At 44.9% G+C, this 24,750-nt stretch overlaps 1 protein-coding gene across 1 annotated transcript in view; it reads left to right on the forward strand.

Moving 5' to 3' along the window:
- The window catches only part of LOC135506624 (uncharacterized), a 148,850-nt gene that overhangs the window by 53,414 nt on the left and 70,686 nt on the right, over positions 1-24,750 (forward strand). The window contains exons 2-4 of the mRNA XM_064925947.1: positions 4,486-4,611; positions 4,654-4,875; positions 4,968-5,111. Of these exons, the coding sequence (XP_064782019.1) occupies positions 4,486-4,611; positions 4,654-4,875; positions 4,968-5,111 (492 nt within the window). The remainder of the gene's footprint in view (positions 1-4,485; positions 4,612-4,653; positions 4,876-4,967; positions 5,112-24,750) is intronic.

Genomic DNA, 24,750 nt, shown 5'->3' on the forward strand with positions numbered 1-24,750 from the left:
GGTTATAATTACATCGTTATATTGTGGCTATAATTATATTGTGGTTATGATTATATTGTTATATTGTGGTTATAATTATATTGTTATATTGTGGTTATGATTATATTGTGATTATAATTACATTGTTATATTGTGGTTATACTTATATTGCTATATTGTGGTTATGATTATATTGTGGTTATAATTATATTGTTATATTGTGGTTATAATTATATTGTTATATTTTGGTTATGATTATATTGTGGTTAAGATTATATTGTGTTTAAGATTATATTCTGGTTATAATTATATTGTTATATTGTGGTTATGATGATATTGTTATATTGTGGTTAAAATTCCATTGTTATATTGTGGTTATAATTACATTGTTATATTGTGGTTATAATTATATTGTGGTTATAATTATATTGTGGTTATAATTACATCATTATATTGTGGCTATAATTATATTGTGGTTATGATTATATTGTTATATTGTGGTTATAATTACATTGTTATATTGTGGTTATGATTATATTGTGGTTATAATTACATTGTTCTATTGTGGTTATAATTATATTGTGGTTATGAATATATTGTGGTTATGATTATATTGTGGTTATAATTATATTGTGGTTATGATTATATTGTTATATTGTGGTTATAATTATATTGTGGTTATAATTATATTGTTAAATTGTGGTTATAATTATATTGTTAAATTGTGGTTATAATTATATTGTTATATTGTTGTTATGATTATATTGTGGTTTTGATTATATTGTGGTTATGATTATATTGTTATATTGTGATTATGTTTATATTGTGTTTATAATTACATTGTCATATTGTGGTTATAATTATATTGTTATATTGTGGTTATAATTACATTGTTATATTGTGGTTATAATTATATTGTTATATTGTGGTTATAATTATATTGTTAAATTGTGGTTATAATTATATTGTTAAATTGTGGTTATAATTATATTGTTATATTTTTGTTATGATTATATTGTGGTTTTGATTATATTGTGGTTATGATTATATTGTTATATTGTGGTTATAATTATATTGTTATATTGTGATTATGATTATATTGTGTTTATAATTACATTGTCATATTGTGGTTATAATTATATTGTTATATTGTGTTTATAATTACATTGTTATATTGTGGTTATAATTATATTGTTATATCAAATCAAAATCAAATCAAATTTATTTATATAGCCCTTCGTACATCAGCTGATATCTCAAAGTGCTGTACAGAAACCCAGCCTAAAACCCCAAACAGCAAGCAATGCAGGTGTAGAAGCACGGTGGCTAGGAAAAACTCCCTAGAAAAGCCAAAACCTAGGAAGAAACCTAGAGAGGAACCAGGCTATGTGGGGTGGCCAGTCCTCTTCTGGCTGTGCCGGGTAGAGATTATAACAGAACATGGCCAAGATGTTCAAATGTTCATAAATGACCAGCATGGTCGAATAATAATAAGGCAGAACAGTTGAAACTGGAGCAGCAGCACGGCCAGGTGGACTGGGGACAGCAAGGAGTCATCATGTCAAGTAGTCCTGGGGCATGGTCCTAGGGCTCAGGTCAGTTGAAACTGGAGCAGCAGCACGGCCAGGTGGACTGGGGACAGCAAGGAGTCATCATGTCAGGTAGTCCTGGGGGATGGTCCTAGGGCTCAGGTCCTCCGAGAGAGAGAAGGAGAGAATTAGAGAACGCACACTTAGATTCACACAGGACACCGAATTGGACAGGAGAAGTACTCCAGATATAACAAACTGACCCCAGCCCCCGACACATAAACTACTGCAGCATAAATACTGGAGGCTGAGACAGGAGGGGTCAGGAGACACTGTGGCCCCACCCGAGGACACCCCGGACAGGGCCAAACAGGAAGGATATAACCCCACCCACTTTGCCAAAGCACAGCCCCCACACCACTGGAGGGATATCTTCAACCACCAACTTACCATCCTGAGACAAAGCTGAGTATAGCCCGCAAAGATCTCCGCCACGGCACAACCCAAGGGGGCGCCAACCCAGACAGGATGACCACATCAGTGAATCAACCCACTCAGGTGACGCACCCCCTCCAGGGACGGCATGAGAGAGCCCCAGCAAGCCAGTGACTCAGCCCCTCTAATAGGGTTAGAGGCAGAGAATCCCAGTGGAAAGAGGGGAACCGGCCAGGCAGAGACAGCAAGGGTGGTTCGTTGCTCCAGAGCCTTTCCGTTCACCTTCCCACTCCTGGGCCAGACTACACTCAATCATATGACCCACTGAAGAGATGAGTCTTCAGTAAAGACTTAAAGGTTGAGACCGAGTTTGCGTCTCTGACATGGGTAGGCAGACCGTTCCATAAAAATGGAGCTCTATAGGAGAAAGCCCTGCCTCCAGCTGTTTGCTTAGAAATTCTAGGGACAATTAGGAGGCCTGCGTCTTGTGACCGTAGCGTACGTGTAGGTATGTACGGCAGGACCAAATCAGAGAGATAGGTAGGAGCAAGCCCATGCAATGCTTTGTAGGTTAGCATATATTGTGGTTATAAGTATATTGTTATATTTTGGTTATGATTATATTGTGGTTAAGATTATATTGTGTTTAAGATTATATTCTGGTTATAATTATATTGTTATATTGTGGTTATGATGATATTCTTATATTGTGGTTAAAATTCCATTGTTATATTGTGGTTATAATTACATTGTTATATTGTGGTTATAATTATATTGTGGTTATAATTATATTGTGGTTATAATTACATCGTTATATTGTGGTTATACTTACATTGTTATATTGTGGCTATAATTATATTGTGGGTATGATATTATTGTGGTTATAATTATATTGTGGTTATGATTATATTGTTATATTGTGGTTATAATTACATTGTTATATTGTGGTTATGATTATATTGTGGTTATAATTATATTGTGGTTATAATTATATTGTGGTTATGATTATATTGTGGTTATGATTATATTGTGGTTATAATTATATTGTTATATTGTGGTTATAATTATATTGTTAAATTGTGGTTATAATTATATTGTTAAATTGTGGTTGTAATTATATTGTTATATTAATGTTATGATTATATTGTGGTTTTGATTATATTGTGGTTATGATTATATTGTTATATTGTGATTATGATTATATTGTAGTTATGATTATATTGTAGTTATGATTATATTTTTATATTGTGATTATGATTATATTGTGGTTATGATTATATTGTCATATTGTGGTTATAATTATATTGTTGTTATAATTATATTGTTATATTGTGGTTATAATTATATTGTTATATTGTGATTATGATTATATTGTGGTTATGATTATATTGTTATATTGTGATAATGATTATATTGTGGTTATAATTATATTGTTATATTGTGGTTATAATTATATTGTTATATTGTGGTTATGATTATATTGTTATATTGTGGTTATAATTATATTGTGGTTATGATTATATTGTTATATTGTGGTTATAATTATATTGTTATATTGTGGTTATGTTGATATTGTTATATTGTGGTTATGATTATATTGTTATGTTGTGGTTATAATTATATTGTGGTTATAATTATATTGTTATATTGTGGTTATAATTATATTGTTATATTGTGGTTATAATTATATTGTGGTTATAATTATATTGTTATATTGTGGTTATAATTATATTGTTATATTGTGGTTATAATTATATTGTGGTTATAATTATATTGTTATATTGTGGTTATGATTATATTGTTATATTGTGGTTATAATTATATTGTGGTTATGATTATATTGTTATATTGTGGTTATAATTATATTGTTATATTGTGGTTATAATTATATTGTTATATTGTGGTTATGATTATGTTGTTATATTGTGGTTATAATTATATTGTGGTTATAATTATATTGTTATATTGTGGTTATAATTATATTGTTATATTGTGGTTATGATTATATTGTTATATTGTGGTTATAATTATATTGTGGTTATGATTATATTGTGGTTATAATTATATTGTTATATTGTGATTGTGATTATATTGTGGTCATGATTATATTGTGGTAATGAATATATTGAATATATTATGATTATGTTGTTATATGTTGTGAAGGGGGAAATGCCTCCCCCCATCTGGTGAATCTATCAATTAGACAGTACCTCTTAAGTTCCTTTCTCTCTGCCAAATCAATGACTTAGGTGAACATACGGCCCCCTAGGGGGTAGGGAAAGTACCAGGTTTTAGAGGTGTTCCTTCAGCTATATTATGCATGCAAGTTGCGCATTTAAAATAATGAACTGCTTGACATGCTGAATCAAAATTTTGACAAAACCAATTATAGGAAATAGCCTCTATCATATCCCCCCTTGACAAGTGAGCCGGACCACGAGCCACTCGGCAAACAGGAAATGAGAGTAGACGAAAAAATGAGAGAAGACACGGCCTCCCCGTGAGTTCCTGTCTCCAGATACCCGTGAGTTCCTGTCTCCAGATACCCGTGAGTTCCTGCCTCCAGATACCCGTGAGTTCCTGCCTCCAGATACCCGTGAGTTCCTGTCTCGAGATACCCGTGAGTTCCTGCCTCCAGATACCCGTGAGTTCCTGCCTCCAGATACCCGTGAGTTCCTGTCTACAGATACCCGTGATTTCCTGTCTCCAGGTACCCGTGAGTTCCTGTCTCCAGATACCCGTGATTTCCTGCCTCCAGATACCCGTGAGTTCCTGTCTCCAGATACCCATGAGTTCCTGTCTACAGATACCCGTGAGTTCCTGTCTACAGATACCCGTGAGTTCCTGTCTCCAGATACCCGTGAGTTCCTGTCTCCAGATACCCGTGAGTTCCTGTCTCCAGATACCCGTGAGTTCCTGTCTCCAGATACCCGTGAGTTCCTGTCTCCAGGTACCCGTGAGTTCCTGCCTCCAGATATACCCATGAGTTCCTGTCTCCAGATACCCGTGAGTTCCTGTCTCCAGGTACCCGTGAGTTCCTGTCTCCAGATACCCGTGAGTTCCTGCCTCCAGATACCCGTGAGTTCCTGTCTCCAGATACCCGTGAGTTCCTGTCTCCAGATACCCATGAGTTCCTGCCTCCAGATACCCGTGAGTTCCTGTCTCCAGGTACAGGGTCTTTGATGCAGCAACCTGTAACCACAACGTGAAACAACGTCATCCGACGACTGCTGATACTGCTGATACTGCTGATAGTCAGACTGCTGAGACTGCTGATAGTCAGACTGCTGAGACTGCTGATAGTCAGACTGCTGATAGTCAGACTGCTGATACTGCTGATAGTCAGACTGCTGAGACTGCTGATAGTCAGACTGCTGATACTGCTGATAGTCAGACTGCTGAGACTGCTGATAGTCAAACTGCTGATAGTCAGACTGCTGAGACTGCTGATAGTCAGACTGCTGATAGTCAGACTGCTGATACTGCTGATAGTCAGACTGCTGATAGTCAGACTGCTGATACTGCTGATAGTCAGACTGCTGAGACTGCTGATAGTCAGACTGCTGAGACTGCTGATAGTCAGACTGCTGATAGTCAGACTGCTGAGACTGCTGATAGTCAGACTGCTGATAGTCAGACTGCTGAGACTGCTGATAGTCAGACTGCTGAGACTGCTGATAGTCAGACTGCTGATAGTCAGACTGCTGAGACTGCTGATAGTCAGACTGCTGATACTGCTGATAGTCAGACTGCTGATAGTCAGACTGCTGAGACTGCTGATAGTCAGGCTGCTGATACTGCTGATAGTCAGACTGCTGATAGTCAGACTGCTGATAGTCAGACTGCTGATAGTCAGACTGCTGAGACTGCTGATAGTCAGACTGCTGATACTGCTGATAGTCAGACTGCTGATAGTCAGACTGCTGAGACTGCTGATAGTCAGGCTGCTGATACTGCTGATAGTCAGACTGCTGATAGTCAGACTGCTGATAGTCAGACTGCTGATAGTCAGACTGCTGAGACTGCTGATAGTCAGACTGCTGATAGTCAGACTGCTGATACTGCTGATAGTCAGACTGCTGATAGTCAGACTGCTGATACTGCTGATAGTCAGACTGCTGAGAGTCAGACTGCTGATACTGCTGATAGTCAGACTGCTGATAGTCAGACTGCTGATACTGCTGATAGTCAGACTGCTGATACTGCTGATAGTCAGACTGCTGATACTGCTGATAGTCAGACTGCTGAGACTGCTGATAGTCAGACTGCTGAGTCTGCTTATAGTCAGACTGCTGAGACTGCTGATAGTCAGACTGCTGATACTGCTGATAGTCAGACTGCTGATACTGCTGATAGTCAGACTGCTGATAGTCAGACTGCTGAGACTGCTGATAGTCAGGCTGCTGATACTGCTGATAGTCAGACTGCTGATAATCAGACTGCTGAGACTGCTGATAGTCAGGCTGCTGAGACTGCTGATAGTCAGACTGCTGATAGTCAGACTGCTGATACTGCTGATAGTCAGACTGCTGATAGTCAGACTGCTGAGACTGCTGATAGTCAGACTGCTGAGACTGCTGATAGTCAGACTGCTGATAGTCAGACTGCTGAGACTGCTGATAGTCAGACTGCTGATACTGCTGATAGTCAGACTGCTGATAGTCAGACTGCTGAGACTGCTGATAGTCAGGCTGCTGATACTGCTGATAGTCAGACTGCTGATAGTCAGACTGCTGATAGTCAGACTGCTGATAGTCAGACTGCTGAGACTGCTGATAGTCAGACTGCTGATACTGCTGATAGTCAGACTGCTGATACTGCTGATAGTCAGACTGCTGATAGTCAGACTGCTGAGACTGCTGATAGTCAGGCTGCTGAGACTGCTGATAGTCAGACTGCTGATAGTCAGACTGCTGATACTGCTGATAGTCAGACTGCTGAGACTGCTGATAGTCAGACTGCTGATACTGCTGATAGTCAGACTGCTGATACTGCTGATAGTCAGACTGCTGAGACTGCTGATAGTCAGACTGCTGATAGTCAGACTGCTGATACTGCTGATAGTCAGACTGCTGAGACTGCTGATAGTCAGACTGCTGATAGTCAGACTGCTGATACTGCTGATAGTCAGGCTGCTGAGACTGCTGATAGTCAGACTGCTGATAGTCAGACTGCTGATACTGCTGATAGTCAGACTGCTGAGACTGCTGATAGTCAGACTGCTGAGACTGCTGATAGTCAGACTGCTGATACTGCTGATAGTCAGACTGCTGATACTGCTGATAGTCAGACTGCTGATAGTCAGACTGCTGAGACTGCTGATAGTCAGGCTGCTGAGACTGCTGATAGTCAGACTGCTGATAGTCAGACTGCTGATACTGCTGATAGTCAGACTGCTGATACTGCTGATAGTCAGACTGCTGATAGTCAGACTGCTGAGACTGCTGATAGTCAGACTGCTGATAGTCAGACTGCTGAGACTGCTGATAGTCAGACTGCTGAGACTGCTGATAGTCAGACTGCTGATAGTCAGACTGCTGATACTGCTGATAGTCAGACTGCTGATAGTCAGACTGCTGATACTGCTGATAGTCAGACTGCTGATAGTCAGACTGCTGAGACTGCTGATAGTCAGACTGCTGATAGTCAGACTGCTGATACTGCTGATAGTCAGACTGCTGATACTGCTGATAGTCAGACTGCTGAGACTGCTGATAGTCAGACTGCTGATAGTCAGACTGCTGATACTGCTGATAGTCAGACTGCTGATAGTCAGACTGCTGAGACTGCTGATAGTCAGACTGCTGATACTGCTGATAGTCAGACTGCTGATAGTCAGACTGCTGATACTGCTGATAGTCAGACTGCTGATAGTCAGACTGCTGAGACTGCTGATAGTCAGACTGCTGATACTGCTGATAGTCAGACTGCTGATAGTCAGACTGCTGAGACTGCTGATAGTCAGACTGCTGATAGTCAGACTGCTGAGACTGCTGATAGTCAGACTGCTGATAGTCAGACTGCTGAGACTGCTGAGACTGCTGATAGTCAGACTGCTGATACTGCTGATAGTCAGACTGCTGATAGTCAGACTGCTGAGACTGCTGATAGTCAGACTGCTGATAGTCAGACTGCTGAGACTGCTGATAGTCAGACTGCTGAGACTGCTGATAGTCAGACTGCTGATACTGCTGATAGTCAGACTGCTGATAGTCAGACTGCTGATACTGCTGATAGTCAGACTGCTGATAGTCAGACTGCTGATACTGCTGATAGTCAGACTGCTGATAGTCAGACTGCTGAGACTGCTGATAGTCAGACTGCTGATCAGACTCTGAGACTGCTGATAGTCAGACTGCTGATAGTCAGACTGCTGATACTGCTGATAGTCAGACTGCGGATAGTCAGACTGCTGATACTGCTGATAGTCAGACTGCTGATAGTCAGACTGCTGAGACTGCTGATAGTCAGACTGCTGAGACTGCTGATAGTCAGACTGCTGAGACTGCTGATAGTCAGGCTGCTGATACTGCTGATAGTCAGACTGCTGATAATCAGACTGCTGAGACTGCTGATAGTCAGGCTGCTGAGACTGCTGATAGTCAGACTGCTGATAGTCAGACTGCTGATACTGCTGATAGTCAGACTGCTGATAGTCAGACTGCTGAGACTGCTGATAGTCAGACTGCTGAGACTGCTGATAGTCAGACTGCTGATAGTCAGACTGCTGAGACTGCTGATAGTCAGACTGCTGATACTGCTGATAGTCAGACTGCTGATAGTCAGACTGCTGAGACTGCTGATAGTCAGGCTGCTGAGACTGCTGATAGTCAGACTGCTGAGTCAGACTGCTGATAGTCAGACTGCTGATAGTCAGACTGCTGAGACTGCTGATAGTCAGACTGCTGATACTGCTGATAGTCAGGCTGCTGAGACTGCTGATAGTCAGACTGCTGATAGTCAGACTGCTGATACTGCTGATAGTCAGACTGCTGATGTCAGACTGCTGATAGTCAGACTGCTGATACTGCTGATAGTCAGACTGCTGATACTGCTGATAGTCAGACTGCTGAGACTGCTTATAGTCAGACTGCTGATAGTCAGACTGCTGATACTGCTGATAGTCAGACTGCTGAGACTGCTGATAGTCAGACTGCTGATAGTCAGACTGCTGATACTGCTGATAGTCAGGCTGCTGAGACTGCTGATAGTCAGACTGCTGATAGTCAGACTGCTGATACTGCTGATAGTCAGACTGCTGAGACTGCTGATAGTCAGACTGCTGAGACTGCTGATAGTCAGACTGCTGATACTGCTGATAGTCAGACTGCTGATACTGCTGATAGTCAGACTGCTGATAGTCAGACTGCTGAGACTGCTGATAGTCAGGCTGCTGAGACTGCTGATAGTCAGACTGCTGATAGTCAGACTGCTGATACTGCTGATAGTCAGACTGCTGATACTGCTGATAGTCAGACTGCTGATAGTCAGACTGCTGAGACTGCTGATAGTCAGACTGCTGATAGTCAGACTGCTGAGACTGCTGATAGTCAGACTGCTGAGACTGCTGATAGTCAGACTGCTGATAGTCAGACTGCTGATACTGCTGATAGTCAGACTGCTGATAGTCAGACTGCTGATACTGCTGATAGTCAGACTGCTGATAGTCAGACTGCTGAGACTGCTGATAGTCAGACTGCTGATAGTCAGACTGCTGATACTGCTGATAGTCAGACTGCTGATACTGCTGATAGTCAGACTGCTGAGACTGCTGATAGTCAGACTGCTGATAGTCAGACTGCTGAGACTGCTGATAGTCAGACTGCTGATACTGCTAATAGTCAGACTGCTGATAGTCAGACTGCTGATACTGCTGATAGTCAGACTGCTGATAGTCAGACTGCTGAGACTGCTGATAGTCAGACTGCTGATACTGCTGATAGTCAGACTGCTGATAGTCAGACTGCTGAGACTGCTGATAGTCAGACTGCTGATAGTCAGACTGCTGAGACTGCTGATAGTCAGACTGCTGATAGTCAGACTGCTGATACTGCTGATAGTCAGACTGCTGATACTGCTGATAGTCAGACTGCTGAGACTGCTGATAGTCAGACTGCTGATAGTCAGACTGCTGAGACTGCTGATAGTCAGACTGCTGATACTGCTAATAGTCAGACTGCTGATAGTCAGACTGCTGATACTGCTGATAGTCAGACTGCTGATAGTCAGACTGCTGAGACTGCTGATAGTCAGACTGCTGATACTGCTGATAGTCAGACTGCTGATAGTCAGACTGCTGATACTGCTGATAGTCAGACTGCTGATAGTCAGACTGCTGAGACTGCTGATAGTCAGACTGCTGATACTGCTGATAGTCAGACTGCTGATAGTCAGACTGCTGAGACTGCTGATAGTCAGACTGCTGATAGTCAGACTGCTGATAGTCAGACTGCTGAGACTGCTGATAGTCAGACTGCTGATAGTCAGACTGCTGAGACTGCTGAGACTGCTGATAGTCAGACTGCTGATACTGCTGATAGTCAGACTGCTGATAGTCAGACTGCTGAGACTGCTGATAGTCAGACTGCTGATAGTCAGACTGCTGAGACTGCTGATAGTCAGACTGCTGAGACTGCTGATAGTCAGACTGCTGATACTGCTGATAGTCAGACTGCTGATAGTCAGACTGCTGATACTGCTGATAGTCAGACTGCTGATAGTCAGACTGCTGATACTGCTGATAGTCAGACTGCTGATAGTCAGACTGCTGAGACTGCTGATAGTCAGACTGCTGATAGTCAGACTGCTGAGACTGCTGATAGTCAGACTGCTGATAGTCAGACTGCTGATACTGCTGATAGTCAGACTGCTGATAGTCAGACTGCTGATACTGCTGATAGTCAGACTGCTGATAGTCAGACTGCTGAGACTGCTGATAGTCAGACTGCTGAGACTGCTGATAGTCAGACTGCTGAGACTGCTGATAGTCAGACTGCTGATAGTCAGACTGCTGATAGTCAGACTGCTGAGTGCTGATAGTCAGACTGCTGATAGTCAGACTGCTGATAGTCAGACTGCTGATAGTCAGACTGCTGATAGTCAGACTGCTGATAGTCAGACTGCTGATAGTCAGACTGCTGATAGTCAGACTGCTGAGACTGCTGATAGTCAGACTGCTGATAGTCAGACTGCTGATAGTCAGACTGCTGAGACTGCTGATAGTCAGACTGCTGAGACTGCTGATAGTCAGACTGCTGATAGTCAGACTGCTGATAGTCAGACTGCTGATAGTCAGACTGCTGAGACTGCTGATAGTCAGACTGCTGATAGTCAGACTGCTGATAGTCAGACTGCTGATAGTCAGACTGCTGATAGTCAGACTGTTGAGTGCTGATGGTCAGACTGCTGATAGTCAGACTGCTGAGTGCTGATGGTCAGACTGCTGATAGTCAGACTGCTGATAGTCAGACTGCTGATGTCTGATGGTCAGACTGCTGATGGTCAGACTGCTGATAGTCAGACTGCTGATAGTCAGAGTGCTGATGGTCAGACTGCTGATAGTCAGACTGCTGATAGTCAGACTGCTGAGTGCTGATGGTCAGACTGCTGATAGTCAGTAGGCGTCGAAACAGTTGCAGAAAACGTAGAGTATAACACATGTCAGCAGCTCATCTAGCAGTTTCATCAGCCCCAAAAATCACCCCCAGTATGTGCAGTTACTTTTAACTATTGCCAGTTGAGATGGTAACGTCATAGCTGTGATAACACCAGTTGAGATGGTAACGTCATAGCTGTGATAACACCAGTTGAGATGGTAACGTCATAGCTGTGATAACACCAGTTGAGATGGTAACGTCATAGCTGTGATAACACCAGTTGAGATGGTAACGTCATAGCTGTGATAACACCAGTTGAGATGGTAACGTCATAGCTGTGATAACACCAGTTGAGATGGTAACGTCATAGCTGTGATAACACCAGTTGAGATGGTAACGTCATAGCTGTGATAACACCAGTCCTTTGTGTTTTCCGAATAGGAGTAAAAGCTCCACTCTTCCATACCCCACACCTGTATAAAACATTGAACTGTTGTGTATGCTGAGTCCGAGTAGATGGTTACTCCCCTCTCTTCCCCTCTCTTCCCCTCTCTTCCCCTCCCTTCACTTCCCCTCTCTTCCCCTCTCTTCCCCTCCCCTCCCTTCCCCTCCCCTCCCTTAACCTCTCTTCCCCTGCCTTCCCCTCTCTTCCCCTCCCCTCCCTTCCCCTCTCTTCCCCTGCCTTCCCCTCTCTTCCCCTCCCCTCCCCTCCCTTCCCCTCTCTTCCCCTCCCTCCCTTCCCCTCCCCTCCCTTCCCCTCTCTTCCCCTGCCTTCCCCTCTCCTCCCTTCCCCTCCCCTCCCTTCCCCGTCTCTTCCCCTGCCTTCCCCTCTTCCTCCCCTCCCCTCCCCTCCCTTCCCCCCTTCCCCTCCCTCCCTTCCCCTCCCCTCCCTTCCCCTCTCTTCCCCTGCCTTCCCCTCTCTTCCCCTCCCCTGCCTTCCCCTCTCTTCCCCTGCCTTCCCCTCTCTTCCCCTCCCCTCCCCTCCCCTCCCTTCCCCTCTCTTCCCCTCCCCCTCCCTTCCCCTCCCCTCCCTTCCCCTCTCTTCCCCTGCCTTCCCCTCTCTTCCCCTCCCTCCCTTCCCCTCTCTTCCCCTGCCTTCCCCTCTCTTCCCCTCCCTTCCCCTCCCTTCTCTTCCCCTCCCCTCCCTTCCCCTCTCTTCCCCTGCCTTCCCCTCTCTTCCCCTCCCCTCCCCTCCCCTCCCTTCCCCTCTCTTCCCCTCCTACATGGTATAGTTAGCGCTTGTTACGCTTCTTGGAGGAGGGAACGCAACACCCTGCTACACTCATCTCCCCCTGTGGAGTGAAAGAGGTATGTGACTGTAGGTGGAGGTATAGAGGAATGGGACTGTAGGTGGAGGTATAGAGGAATGGGACTGTAGGTGGAGGTATAGAGGAATGGGACTGTAGGTGGAGGTATAGAGGAATGGGACTGTAGGTGGAGGTATAGAGGAATGGGACTGTAGGTGGAGGTATAGAGGAATGGGACTGTAGGTGGAGGTATAGAGGAATGGGACTGTAGGTGGAGGTAAGGATGAATCAGACTGTAGGTGGAGTAAGGACGACAGAGGCAGAGAATATGACCGTTAACAGGGAATGAATCAGACTGTAGGTGGTGGTATAGAGGAATCAGACTGTAGGTGGAGGTATAGAGGTGGAGGTATAGAGGTATGTGACTGTAGGTGGAGGTAAGGACGACAGAGGCAGAGAACATGACCGTTAACAGGGAATGAATCAGACTGTAGGTGGAGGTATAGAGGTGGAGGTATAGAGGTATGGGACTGTAGGTGGAGGTATAGAGGAATCAGACTGTAGGTGGAGGTATAGAGGAATCAGACTGTAGGTGGAGGTATAGAGGAATCAGACTGTAGGTGGAGGTATAGAGGAATCAGTCTGTAGGTGGAGATTTAGAGGAATCAGACTGTAGGTGGAGGTATAGAGGAATCAGACTGTAGGTGGAGGTATAGAGGAATCAGACTGTAGGTGGAGGTATAGAGGAATCAGACTGTAGGTGGAGGTATAGAGGAATCAGACTGTAGGTGGAGGTATAGAGGAATCAGACTGTAGGTGGAGGTATAGAGGAATCAGACTGTAGGTGGAGGTATAGAGGTATGGGACTGTAGGTGGAGGTATAGAGGAATCAGACTGTAGGTGGAGGTATATAGGAATCAGACTGTAGGTGGAGGTATAGAGGAATCAGACTGTAGGTGGAGGTATAGAGGAATGGGACTGTAGGTGGAGGTATAGAGGAATCAGACTGTAGGTGGAGGTATAGAGGAATCAGACTGTAGGTGGAGGTATAGAGGAATCAGACTGTAGGTGGAGGTATAGAGGAATGGGACTGTAGGTGGAGGTATAGAGGAATCAGACTGTAGGTGGAGGTATAGAGGAATCAGACTGTAGGTGGAGGTATAGAGGAATCAGACTGTAGGTGGAGGTATAGAGGAATCAGACTGTAGGTGGAGGTATAGAGGAATCAGACTGTAGGTGGAGGTATAGAGGAATCAGTCTGTAGGTGGAGGTATAGAGGAATCAGACTGTAGGTGGAGGTATAGAGGAATCAGACTGTAGGTGGAGGTATAGAGGAATCAGACTGTAGGCGGAGGTATAGAGGAATCAGACTGTAGGTGGAGGTATAGAGGAATCAGACTGTAGGTGGAAGTATAGAGGAATCAGACTGTAGGTGGAGGTATAGAGGAATGGGACTGTAGGTGGAGGTATAGAGGAATCAGACTGTAGGTGGAGGTATAGAGGTATGGGACTGTAGGTGGAGGTATAGAGGAATCAGACTGTAGGTGGAGGTATAGAGGAATCAGACTGTAGGTGGAGGTATAGAGGAATCAGACTGTAGGTGGAGGTATAGAGGAATGGGACTGTAGGTGGAGGTATAGAGGAATCAGACTGTAGGTGGAGGTATAGAGGAATCAGACTGTAGGTGGAGGTATAGAGGAATCAGACTGTAGGTGGAGGTATAGAGGAATGGGACTGTAGGTGGAGGTATAGAGGAATCAGACTGTAGGTGGAGGTATAGAGGAATCAGACTGTAGGTGGAGGTATAGAGGAATCAGACTGTAGGTGGAGGTATAGAGGAATCAGACTGTAGGTGGAGGTATAGAGGAATCAGACTGTAGGTGGAGGTATAGAGGAATCAGACTGTAGGTGGAGGTATAGAGGTATGGGACTGTAGGTGGAGGTATAGAGGAATCAGACTGTAGGTGGAGGTATAGAGGAATCAGACTGTAGGTGGAGGTATAGAGGAATCAGACTGTAGGTGGAGGTATAGAGGTATGGGACTGTAGGTGGAGGTATAGAGGAATCAGACTGTAGGTGGAGGTATATAGGAATCAGACTGTAGGTGGAGGTATAGAGGAATCAGACTGTAGGTGGAGGTATAGAGGAATGGGACTGTAGGTGGAGGTATAGAGGAATCAGACTGTAGGTGGAGGTATAGAGGAATGGGACTGTAGGTGGAGGTATAGAGGAATGGGACTGTAGGTGGAGGTATAGAGGAATGGGACTGTAGGTGGAGGTATAGAGGAATGGGACTGTAGGTGGAGGTATAGAGGAATGGGACTGTAGGTGGAGGTATAGAGGAATGGGACTGTAGGTGGAGGTAAGGATGAATCAGACTGTAGGTGGAGGTATAGAGGAATCAGACTGTAGGTGGAGGTATAGAGGAATCAGACTGTAGGTGGAGGTATAGAGGAATGGGACTGTAGGTGGAGGTATAGAGGAATCAGACTGTAGGTGGAGATATAGAGGAATCAGACTGTAGGTGGAGGTATAGAGGAATCAGACTGTAGGTGGAGGTATAGAGGAATCAGACTGTAGGTGGAGGTATAGAGGAATGGGACTGTAGGTGGAGGTATAGAGGAATCAGACTGTAGGTGGAGGTATAGAGGAATCAGACTGTAGGTGGAGGTATAGAGGAATCAGACTGTAGGTGGAGGTATAGAGGAATCAGACTGTAGGTGGAGGTATAGAGGAATCAGACTGTAGGTGGAGGTATAGAGGAATCAGACTGTAGGTGGAGGTATAGAGGAATCAGACTGTAGGTGGAGGTATAGAGGAATGGGACTGTAGGTGGAGGTATAGAGGAATCAGACTGTAGGTGGAGGTAAGGACGACAGAGGCAGAGAACATGACCGTTAACAGGGAATGAATCAGACTGTAGGTGGAGGTATAGAGGTGGAGGTATAGAGGTATGGGACTGTAGGTGGAGGTATAGAGGAATCAGACTGTAGGTGGAGGTATAGAGGAATCAGACTGTAGGTGGAGGTATAGAGGAATCAGACTGTAGGTGGAGGTATAGAGGAATCAGACTGTAGGTGGAGGTATAGAGGAATCAGTCTGTAGGTGGAGGTATAGAGGAATCAGACTGTAGGTGGAGGTATAGAGGAATCAGACTGTAGGTGGAGGTATAGAGGAATCAGACTGTAGGTGGAGGTATAGAGGAATCAGACTGTAGGTGGAGGTATAGAGGAATCAGACTGTAGGTGGAAGTATAGAGGAATCAGACTGTAGGTGGAGGTATAGAGGAATCAGACTGTAGGTGGAGGTATAGAGGTATGGGACTGTAGGTGGAGGTATAGAGGAATCAGACTGTAGGTGGAGGTATAGAGGAATCAGACTGTAGGTGGAGGTATAGAGGAATCAGACTGTAGGTGGAGGTATAGAGGAATGGGACTGTAGGTGGAGGTATAGAGGAATCAGACTGTAGGTGGAGGTATAGAGGAATCAGACTGTAGGTGGAGGTATAGAGGAATCAGACTGTAGGTGGAGGTATAGAGGAATGGGACTGTAGGTGGAGGTATAGAGGAATCAGACTGTAGGTGGAGGTATAGAGGAATCAGACTGTAGGTGGAGGTATAGAGGAATCGGACTGTAGGTGGAGGTATAGAGAAATCAGACTGTAGGTGGAGGTATAGAGGAATCAGACTGTAGGTGGAGGTATAGAGGAATCAGACTGTAGGTGGAGGTATAGAGGAATCAGACTGTAGGTGGAGGTATAGAGTAATCAGACTGTAGGTGGAGGTATAGAGGAATCAGTCTGTAGGTGGAGGTATAGAGGAATCAGACTGTAGGTGGAGGTATAGAGGAATCAGACTGTAGGTGGAGGTATAGAGGAATCAGACTGTAGGTGGAGGTATAGAGGAATCAGACTGTAGGTGGAGGTATAGAGGAATCAGACTGTAGGTGGAGGTATAGAGGAATCAGACTGTAGGTGGAGGTATAGAGGAATGGGACTGTAGGTGGAGGTATAGAGGAATCAGACTGTAGGTGGAGGTATATAGGAATCAGACTGTAGCTGGAGATAAAGAGGAATCAGACTGTAGGTGGAGGTATAGAGGAATCAGACTGTAGGTGGAGGTATAGAGGAATCAGACTGTAGGTGGAGGTATAGAGGAATGGGACTGTAGGTGGAGGTATAGAGGTATGGGACTGTAGGTGGAGGTATAGAGGAATCAGACTGTAGGTGGAGGTATAGAGGTATGTGACTGTAGGTGGAGGTATAGAGGATTCAGACTGTAGGTGGAGGTATAGAGGAATCAGACTGTAGGTGGAGGTATAGAGGAATGGGACTGTAGGTGGAGGTATAGAGGAATGGGACTGTAGGTGGAGGTATAGAGGAATCAGACTGTAGGTGGAGGTATAGAGGAATCAGACTGTAGGTGGAGGTATAGAGGTATGGGACTGTAGGTGGAGGTATAGAGGAATCAGACTGTAGGTGGAGGTATAGAGGTATGGGACTGTAGGTGGAGGTATAGAGGAATGGGACTGTAGGTGGAGGTATAGAGGAATCAGTCTGTAGGTGGAGGTATAGAGGAATCAGACTGTAGGTGGAGGTATAGAGGAATCAGACTGTAGGTGGAGGTATAGAGGAATCAGACTGTAGGTGGAGGTATAGAGGAATCAGACTGTAGGTGGAGGTATAGAGGAATCAGACTGTAGGTGGAGGTATAGAGGAATCAGACTGTAGGTGGAGGTATAGAGGAATGGGACTGTAGGTGGAGGTATAGAGGAATCAGTCTGTAGGTGGAGGTATAGAGGAATCAGACTGTAGGTGGAGGTATAGATGAATCAGACTGTAGGTGGAGGTATAGATAAATCAGACTGTAGGTGGAGGTATAGAGGTATGGGACTGTAGGTGGAGGTATAGAGGAATCAGACTGTAGGTGGAGGTATAGATAAATCAGACTGTAGGTGGAGGTATAGAGGTATGGGACTGTAGGTGGAGGTATAGAGGAATCTGACTGTAGGTGGAGGTATAGAGGAATCAGACTGTAGGTGGAGGTATAGAGGAATCAGACTGTAGGTGGAGGTATAGAGGAATCAGACTGTAGGTGGAGGTATAGATGAATCAGACTGTAGGTGGAGGTAAAGAGGAATCAGACTGTAGGTGGAGGTATAGAGGAATCAGACTGTAGGTGGAGGTATAGAGGAATCAGACTGTAGGTGGAGGTATAGAGGTATGGGACTGTAGGTGGAGGTATAGATGAATCAGACTGTAGGTGTAGGTATAGAGGTATGGGACTGTAGGTGGAGGTATAGAGGAATCAGACTGTAGGTGGAGGTATAGAGGAATCAGACTGTAGGTGGAGGTATAGATGAATCAGACTGTAGGTGGAGGTAAAGAGGAATCAGACTGTAGGTGGAGGTATAGAGGAATCAGACTGTAGGTGGAGGTATAGAGGAATGGGACTGTAGGTGGAGGAATAGAGGAATCAGACTGTAGGTGGAGGTATAGAGGTATGGGACTGTAGGTGGAGGTATAGATAAATCAGACTGTAGGTGGAGGTATAGAGGTATGGGACTGTAGGTGGAGGTATAGATGAATCAGACTGTAGGTGGAGGTATAGATAAATCAGACTGTAGGTGGAGGTATAGAGGAATCAGACTGTAGGTGGAGGTATAGAGGAATCAGACTGTAGGTGGAGGTATAGAGGAATCAGACTGTAGGTGGAGGTAAAGAGGAATCAGACTGTAGGTGGAGGTATAGAGGAATCAGACTGTAGGTGGAGGTATAGAGGAATCAGACTGTAGGTGGAGGTATAGAGGAATCAGACTGTAGGTGGAGGTATAGAGGAATGGGACTGTAGGTGGAGGTAAAGAGGAATCAGACTGTAGGTGGAGGTATAGAGGAATCAGACTGTAGGTGGAGGTAAAGAGGAATCAGACTGTAGGTGGAGGTATAGAGGAATCAGACTGTAGGTGGAGGTATAGAGGAATCAGACTGTAGGTGGAGGTATAGAGGAATCAGTCTGTAGGTGGAGGTATAGAGGAATGGGACTGTAGGTGGAGGTAAGGATGACAGAGGCAGAGAACATTACCATTAACAGGGAATGAATCAGACTGTAGGTGGAGGTATAGAGGAATCAGACTGTAGGTGGAGGTATAGAGGAATCAGACTGTAGGTGGAGGTATAGAGGAATCAGACTGTACGTGGAGGTGTAGAGGAATCAGACTGTAGGTGGAGGTATAGAGGAATCAGACTCTAGGTGGAGGTGTAGATGAATCAGACTGTAAGTGGAGGTATAGAGGAATCAGACTTTTGGTGGAGGTGTAGATGAATCAGACTGTAGGTGGAGGTATAGAGGTATGGGACTGTAGGTGGAGGTATAGAGGAATCAGACTGTAGGTGGAGGTATAGAGGAATCAGACTGTAGGTGGAGGTATAGAGGAATCAGACTGTAGGTGGAGGTATAGAGGAATCAGACTGTAGGTGGAGGTAAGGATGACAGAGACAGAGAATATGACCGTTAACAGGGAATGTATTTCCTTCAAATGGCAAGGTGGGGAAAAGGGAACCAAAGCAGAGAAAGTTAAAGTTAAATAGCCCCCTCCCCAAACAAACCTACCCTCTCCTACCTTACCTACCCTCTCCTACCTTACCTGCCTACCCACTACTTACCTACCCTCTCCTACCTTACCTGACCTCTCCTACCTTAACTGACCTCCCCTACCTTACCTGACCTCTCCTACCTAACCTGACCTCTCCTACCTTACCTGCCCTCTCCTACCTTACCTGACCGCTCCTACCTTACCTGACCTGACCTCCCCTACCTTACCTGCCCTCTCCTACCTTACCTGACCTATCCTACCTTACCTAACCTAACCTCTCCTACCTTAACCTGCCCTCTCCTACCTTACCTGACCTTTCCTACCTTACCTGACCTCTCCTACCTTACCTGACCTCTCCTACCTTACCTGACCTCTCCTACCTTACCTGACCGCTCCTACCTTACCTGCCTTCCCACTACTTACCTAACCTCACCTACCTTACCTGCCTTCCCACTACTTACCTACCCTCTTCTACCTTACCTGCCTTCCCACTACTTACCTAACCTCTTCTACCTTACCTGCCTACCCACTACTTACCTAACCTTAACGCCACCTGGTGCGCTAACCAGAATGGAGAGGGTGGTCCGCCCAGGTCTTACCTAGTGTGTCTAGACGGTGTATATACTATGGGTATATGTCTGCCCGCAGGCCTCTTGCCTAAACACTCCCAAGGTGCCTTCCCCTTCCCCCCTGGAAACAAATGAAACAGAATAATACAAATTTAAAGTGAACAATTTCAATAATCTAAAACACTGAGTCCTATTGGCTCACAAGTAGTGGTTACAAAATACTTGACAACAAAACAAACAACAAAACAAACAAACAAAACAAACAACTCTGAGCAACAACCAACACAGGACACCCAAGAAGCTCTGTCTCTGAGCAACGACCAACACAGGACATCCAAGAAGCTCTGTCTCTTAGCAACAACCAACACAGGACATCCAAGAAGATCTGTCTCTTAGCAACAACCAACACAGGACATCCAAGACGCTCTGTCTCTTAGCAACGACCAACACAGGACATCCAAGAAGCTCTGTCTCTTAGCAACAACCAACCCAGGACATCCAAGAAGCTCTGTCTCTGAGCAACAACCAACACAGGACATCCAAGAAGCTCTGTCTCTTAGCAACGACCAACACAGGACATCCAAGAAGCTCTGTCTCTTAGCAACGACCAACACAGGACATCCAAGGAGCTCTGTCTCTGAGCAACAACCAACACAGGACATCCAAGAAGCTATGTCTCTTAGCAACAACCAACACAGGACATCCAAGAAGCTCTGTCTCTTAGCAACGACGAACACAGGACATCCAAGAAGCTCTGTCTCTTAGCAACAACCAACACAGGACATCCAAGAAGCTCTGTCTCTTAGCAACGACCAACACAGGACATCCAAGAAGCTCTGTCTCTGAGCAACGACCAACACAGGACATCCAAGAAGCTCTGTCTCTTAGCAACGACCAACACAGGACATCCAAGAAGCTCTGTCTCTTAGCAACAATCAACACAGAACATCCAAGAAGCTCTGTCTCTTAGCAACGACCAACACAGGACATCCAAGAAGCTCTGTCTCTTAGCAACGACCAACACAGGACATCCAAGGAGCTCTGTCTCTGAGCAACAACCAACACAGGACATCCAAGGAGCTCTGTCTCTTAGCAACAACCAACACAGGACATCCAAGAAGCTCTGTCTCTTAGCAATGACGAACACAGGACATCCAAGAAGCTCTGTCTCTTAGCAACAACCAACACAGGACATCCAAGAAGCTCTGTCTCTTAGCAACGACCAACACAGGACATCCAAGAAGCTCTGTCTCTTAGCAACGACCAACACAGGACATCCAAGAAGCTCTGTCTCTTAGCAACGACCAACACAGGACATCCAAGAAGCTCTGTCTCTTAGCAACAATCAACACAGGACATCCAAGAAGCTCAGTACACCCAAGAAATGACATAAGGCCTTTAAATGCTCACTGGTCTTGGTGTGTGAAGGATTGTCTTGATTCTTTCTTTTGACAGAGTCTTCTGATGTTGTGAGATCTCCTATAAATAGGATGTTGGGTTTCCACAGCTGTAGTTTCTCCTTTGAAACGTTGTGTCCCCTCACTGCCAGTTCCTTCAGCAGGTGGAGGGGGTCAATCTTGCACGTTTCTGGAGTTGTTGAACAGATCAAAAGGTCATCGACATGTTGAACCAGACTGCTTCCCCCTGGGGAATGCTACATCTCTCAGGTCGTTCTGGAGGACACGGTTGAAGATCGAAGGGCTTTCACAAAATCCCAGTGGAAGACGATTGTAAGTGTACTGAGTTCCTTTTGTAAGAGAAAGAGAACAGGTTGTGACAGTCTGGGTGGAGTGGGACTGTGAGATATGCATCACGTAGTTCAATGAGAGAAAAGGTCTGACGCTTCAGGTCGAACACTTGGCCAGGACAGGCTCGGCTGATTTCGTGTTTTCGTGTTACCCTTTTGACCACAGGTAGTCTGGTACCGAACTGAGATCAGTGCTGCACTAATGTACCTGTTGAGATGGGGGTTCACTCATCAGTGCTGCACTAATGTACCTGTTGAGATGGGGGTTCACTCATTAGTGCTGCACTAATGTACCTATTGAGATGGGGGTTCACTCAGGTTTCTGACATTGTGCTGTACCTGTTGAGATGGGGGTTCACTCATCAGTGCTGCACTAATGTCCTATTGAGATGGGGGTTCACTCAGGTTTCTGACATTGTGCTGTACCTGTTGAGATGGGGGTTCACTCATCAGTGCTGCACTAATGTACCTTTTGAGATGGGGGTTCACTCATCAGTGCTGCACTAATGTACCTATTGAGATGGGAGTTCACTCATTAGTGCTGCACTAATGTACTTGTTGAGATGGGGGTTCACTCATTAGTGCTGCACTAATGTACCTGTTGAGATGGGGGTTCACTCATTAGTGCTGCACTAATGTACCTGTTGAGATGGGGGTTCACTCATTAGTGCTGCACTAATGTACCTATTGAGATGGGGGTTCACTCATTAGTGCTGCACTAATGTACCTGTTGAGATGGGGGTTCACTCATTAGTGCTGCACTAATGTACCTATTGAGATGGGGGTTCACTCATTAGTGCTGCACTAATGTACCTGTTGAGATGGGGGTTCACTCATTAGTGCTGCACTAATGTACCTGTTGAGATGGGGGTTCACTCATTAGTGCTGCCCTAATGTACCTATTGAGATGGGGGTTCACTCATTAGTGCTGCACTAATGTACCTGTTGAGATGGGGGTTCACTCATTAGTGCTGCACTAATGTACCTATTGAGATGGGGGTTCACTCATTAGTGCTGCACTAATGTACCTATTGAGATGGGGGTTCACTCATTAGTGCTGCACTAATGTACCTATTGAGATGGGGGTTCACTCATTAGTGCTGCTCTAATGTACCTGTTGAGATGGGGGTTCACTCATTAGTGCTGCACTAATGTACTTGTTGAGATGGGGGTTCACTCATTAGTGCTGCACTAATGTACCTGTTGAGATGGGGGTTCACTCATTAGTGCTGCACTAATGTACCTGTTGAGATGGGGGTTCACTCATTAGTGCTGCACTAATGTACCTGTTGAGATGGGGAAACTCATTAGTGCTGCTCTAATGTACCTATTGAGATGGGGGTTCACTCATTAGTGCTGCTCTAATGTACCTATTGAGATGGGGGTTCACTCATTAGTGCTGCACTAATGTACCTGTTGAGATTGGGGTTCACTCATTAGTGCTGCACTAATGTACCTGTTGAGATTGGGGTTCACTCATTAGTGCTGCACTAATGTACCTGTTGAGATTGGGGTTCACTCATTAGTGCTGCTCTAATGTACCTGTTGAGATGGGGGTTCACTCATTAGTACTGCACTAATGTACCTGTTGAGATGGGGGTTCACTCATTAGTGCTGCACTAATGTACTTGTTGAGATGGGGGTTCACTCATTAGTGCTGCACTAATGTACCTGTTGAGATGGGGTTCACTCATTAGTGCTGCACTAATGTACCTGTTGAGATGGGGGTTCACTCATTAGTGCTGCACTAATGTACCTGTTGAGATGGGGAAACTCATTAGTGCTGCTCTAATGTACCTATTGAGATGGGGGTTCACTCATTAGTGCTGCTCTAATGTACCTATTGAGATGGGGTTCACTCATTAGTGCTGCACTAATGTACCTGTTGAGATTGGGGTTCACTCATTAGTGCTGCTCTAATGTACCTGTTGAGATGGGGGTTCACTCATTAGTGCAGCACTAATGTACCTGTTGAGATGGGGGTTCACTCATTAGTGCTGCTCTAATGTACCTATTGAGATGGGGGTTCACTCATTAGTGCTGCACTAATGTACCTGTTGAGATGGGGTTCACTCATTAGTGCAGCACTAATGTACCTGTTGAGATGGGGGTTCACTCATTAGTGCTGCTCTAATGTACCTGTTGAGATGGGGGTTCACTCATTAGTGCTGCACTAATGTACCTGTTGAGATGGGGGTTCACTCATTAGTGCTGCACTAATGTACCTATTGAGATGGGGGTTCACTCATTAGTGCTGCACTAATGTACCTGTTGAGATGGGGGTTCACTCATTAGTGCTGCTCTAATGTACCTGTTGAGATGGGGGTTCACTCATTAGTGCTGCACTAATGTACCTATTGAGATGGGGGTTCACTCATTAGTGCTGCACTAATGTACCTGTTGAGATGGGGGTTCACTCATTAGTGCTGCTCTAATGTACCTGTTGAGATGGGGGTTCACTCATTAGTGCTGCTCTAATGTACCTATTGAGATGGGGGTTCACTCATTAGTGCTGCACTAATGTACCTGTTGAGATTGGGGTTCACTCATTAGTGCTGCTCTAATGTACCTGTTGAGATGGGGGTTCACTCATTAGTGCTGCACTAATGTACCTGTTGAGATGGGGGTTCACTCATTAGTGCTGCACTAATGTACCTGTTGAGATGGGGAAACTCATTAGTGCTGCTCTAATGTACCTATTGAGATGGGGGTTCACTCATTAGTGCTGCTCTAATGTACCTATTGAGATGGGGGTTCACTCATTAGTGCTGCACTAATGTACCTGTTGAGATTGGGGTTCACTCATTAGTGCTGCTCTAATGTACCTGTTGAGATGGGGGTTCACTCATTAGTGCAGCACTAATGTACCTGTTGAGATGGGGGTTCACTCATTAGTGCTGCTCTAATGTACCTATTGAGATGGGGGTTCACTCATTAGTGCTGCACTAATGTACCTATTGAGATGGGGGTTCACTCATTAGTGCAGCACTAATGTACCTGTTGAGATGGGGGTTCACTCATTAGTGCTGCACTAATGTACCTGTTGAGATGGGGGTT

The sequence above is a fragment of the Oncorhynchus masou genome, chromosome 20 (assembly GCF_036934945.1).
Source record: "Oncorhynchus masou masou isolate Uvic2021 chromosome 20, UVic_Omas_1.1, whole genome shotgun sequence".
NCBI lineage: Eukaryota > Metazoa > Chordata > Actinopteri > Salmoniformes > Salmonidae > Oncorhynchus > Oncorhynchus masou.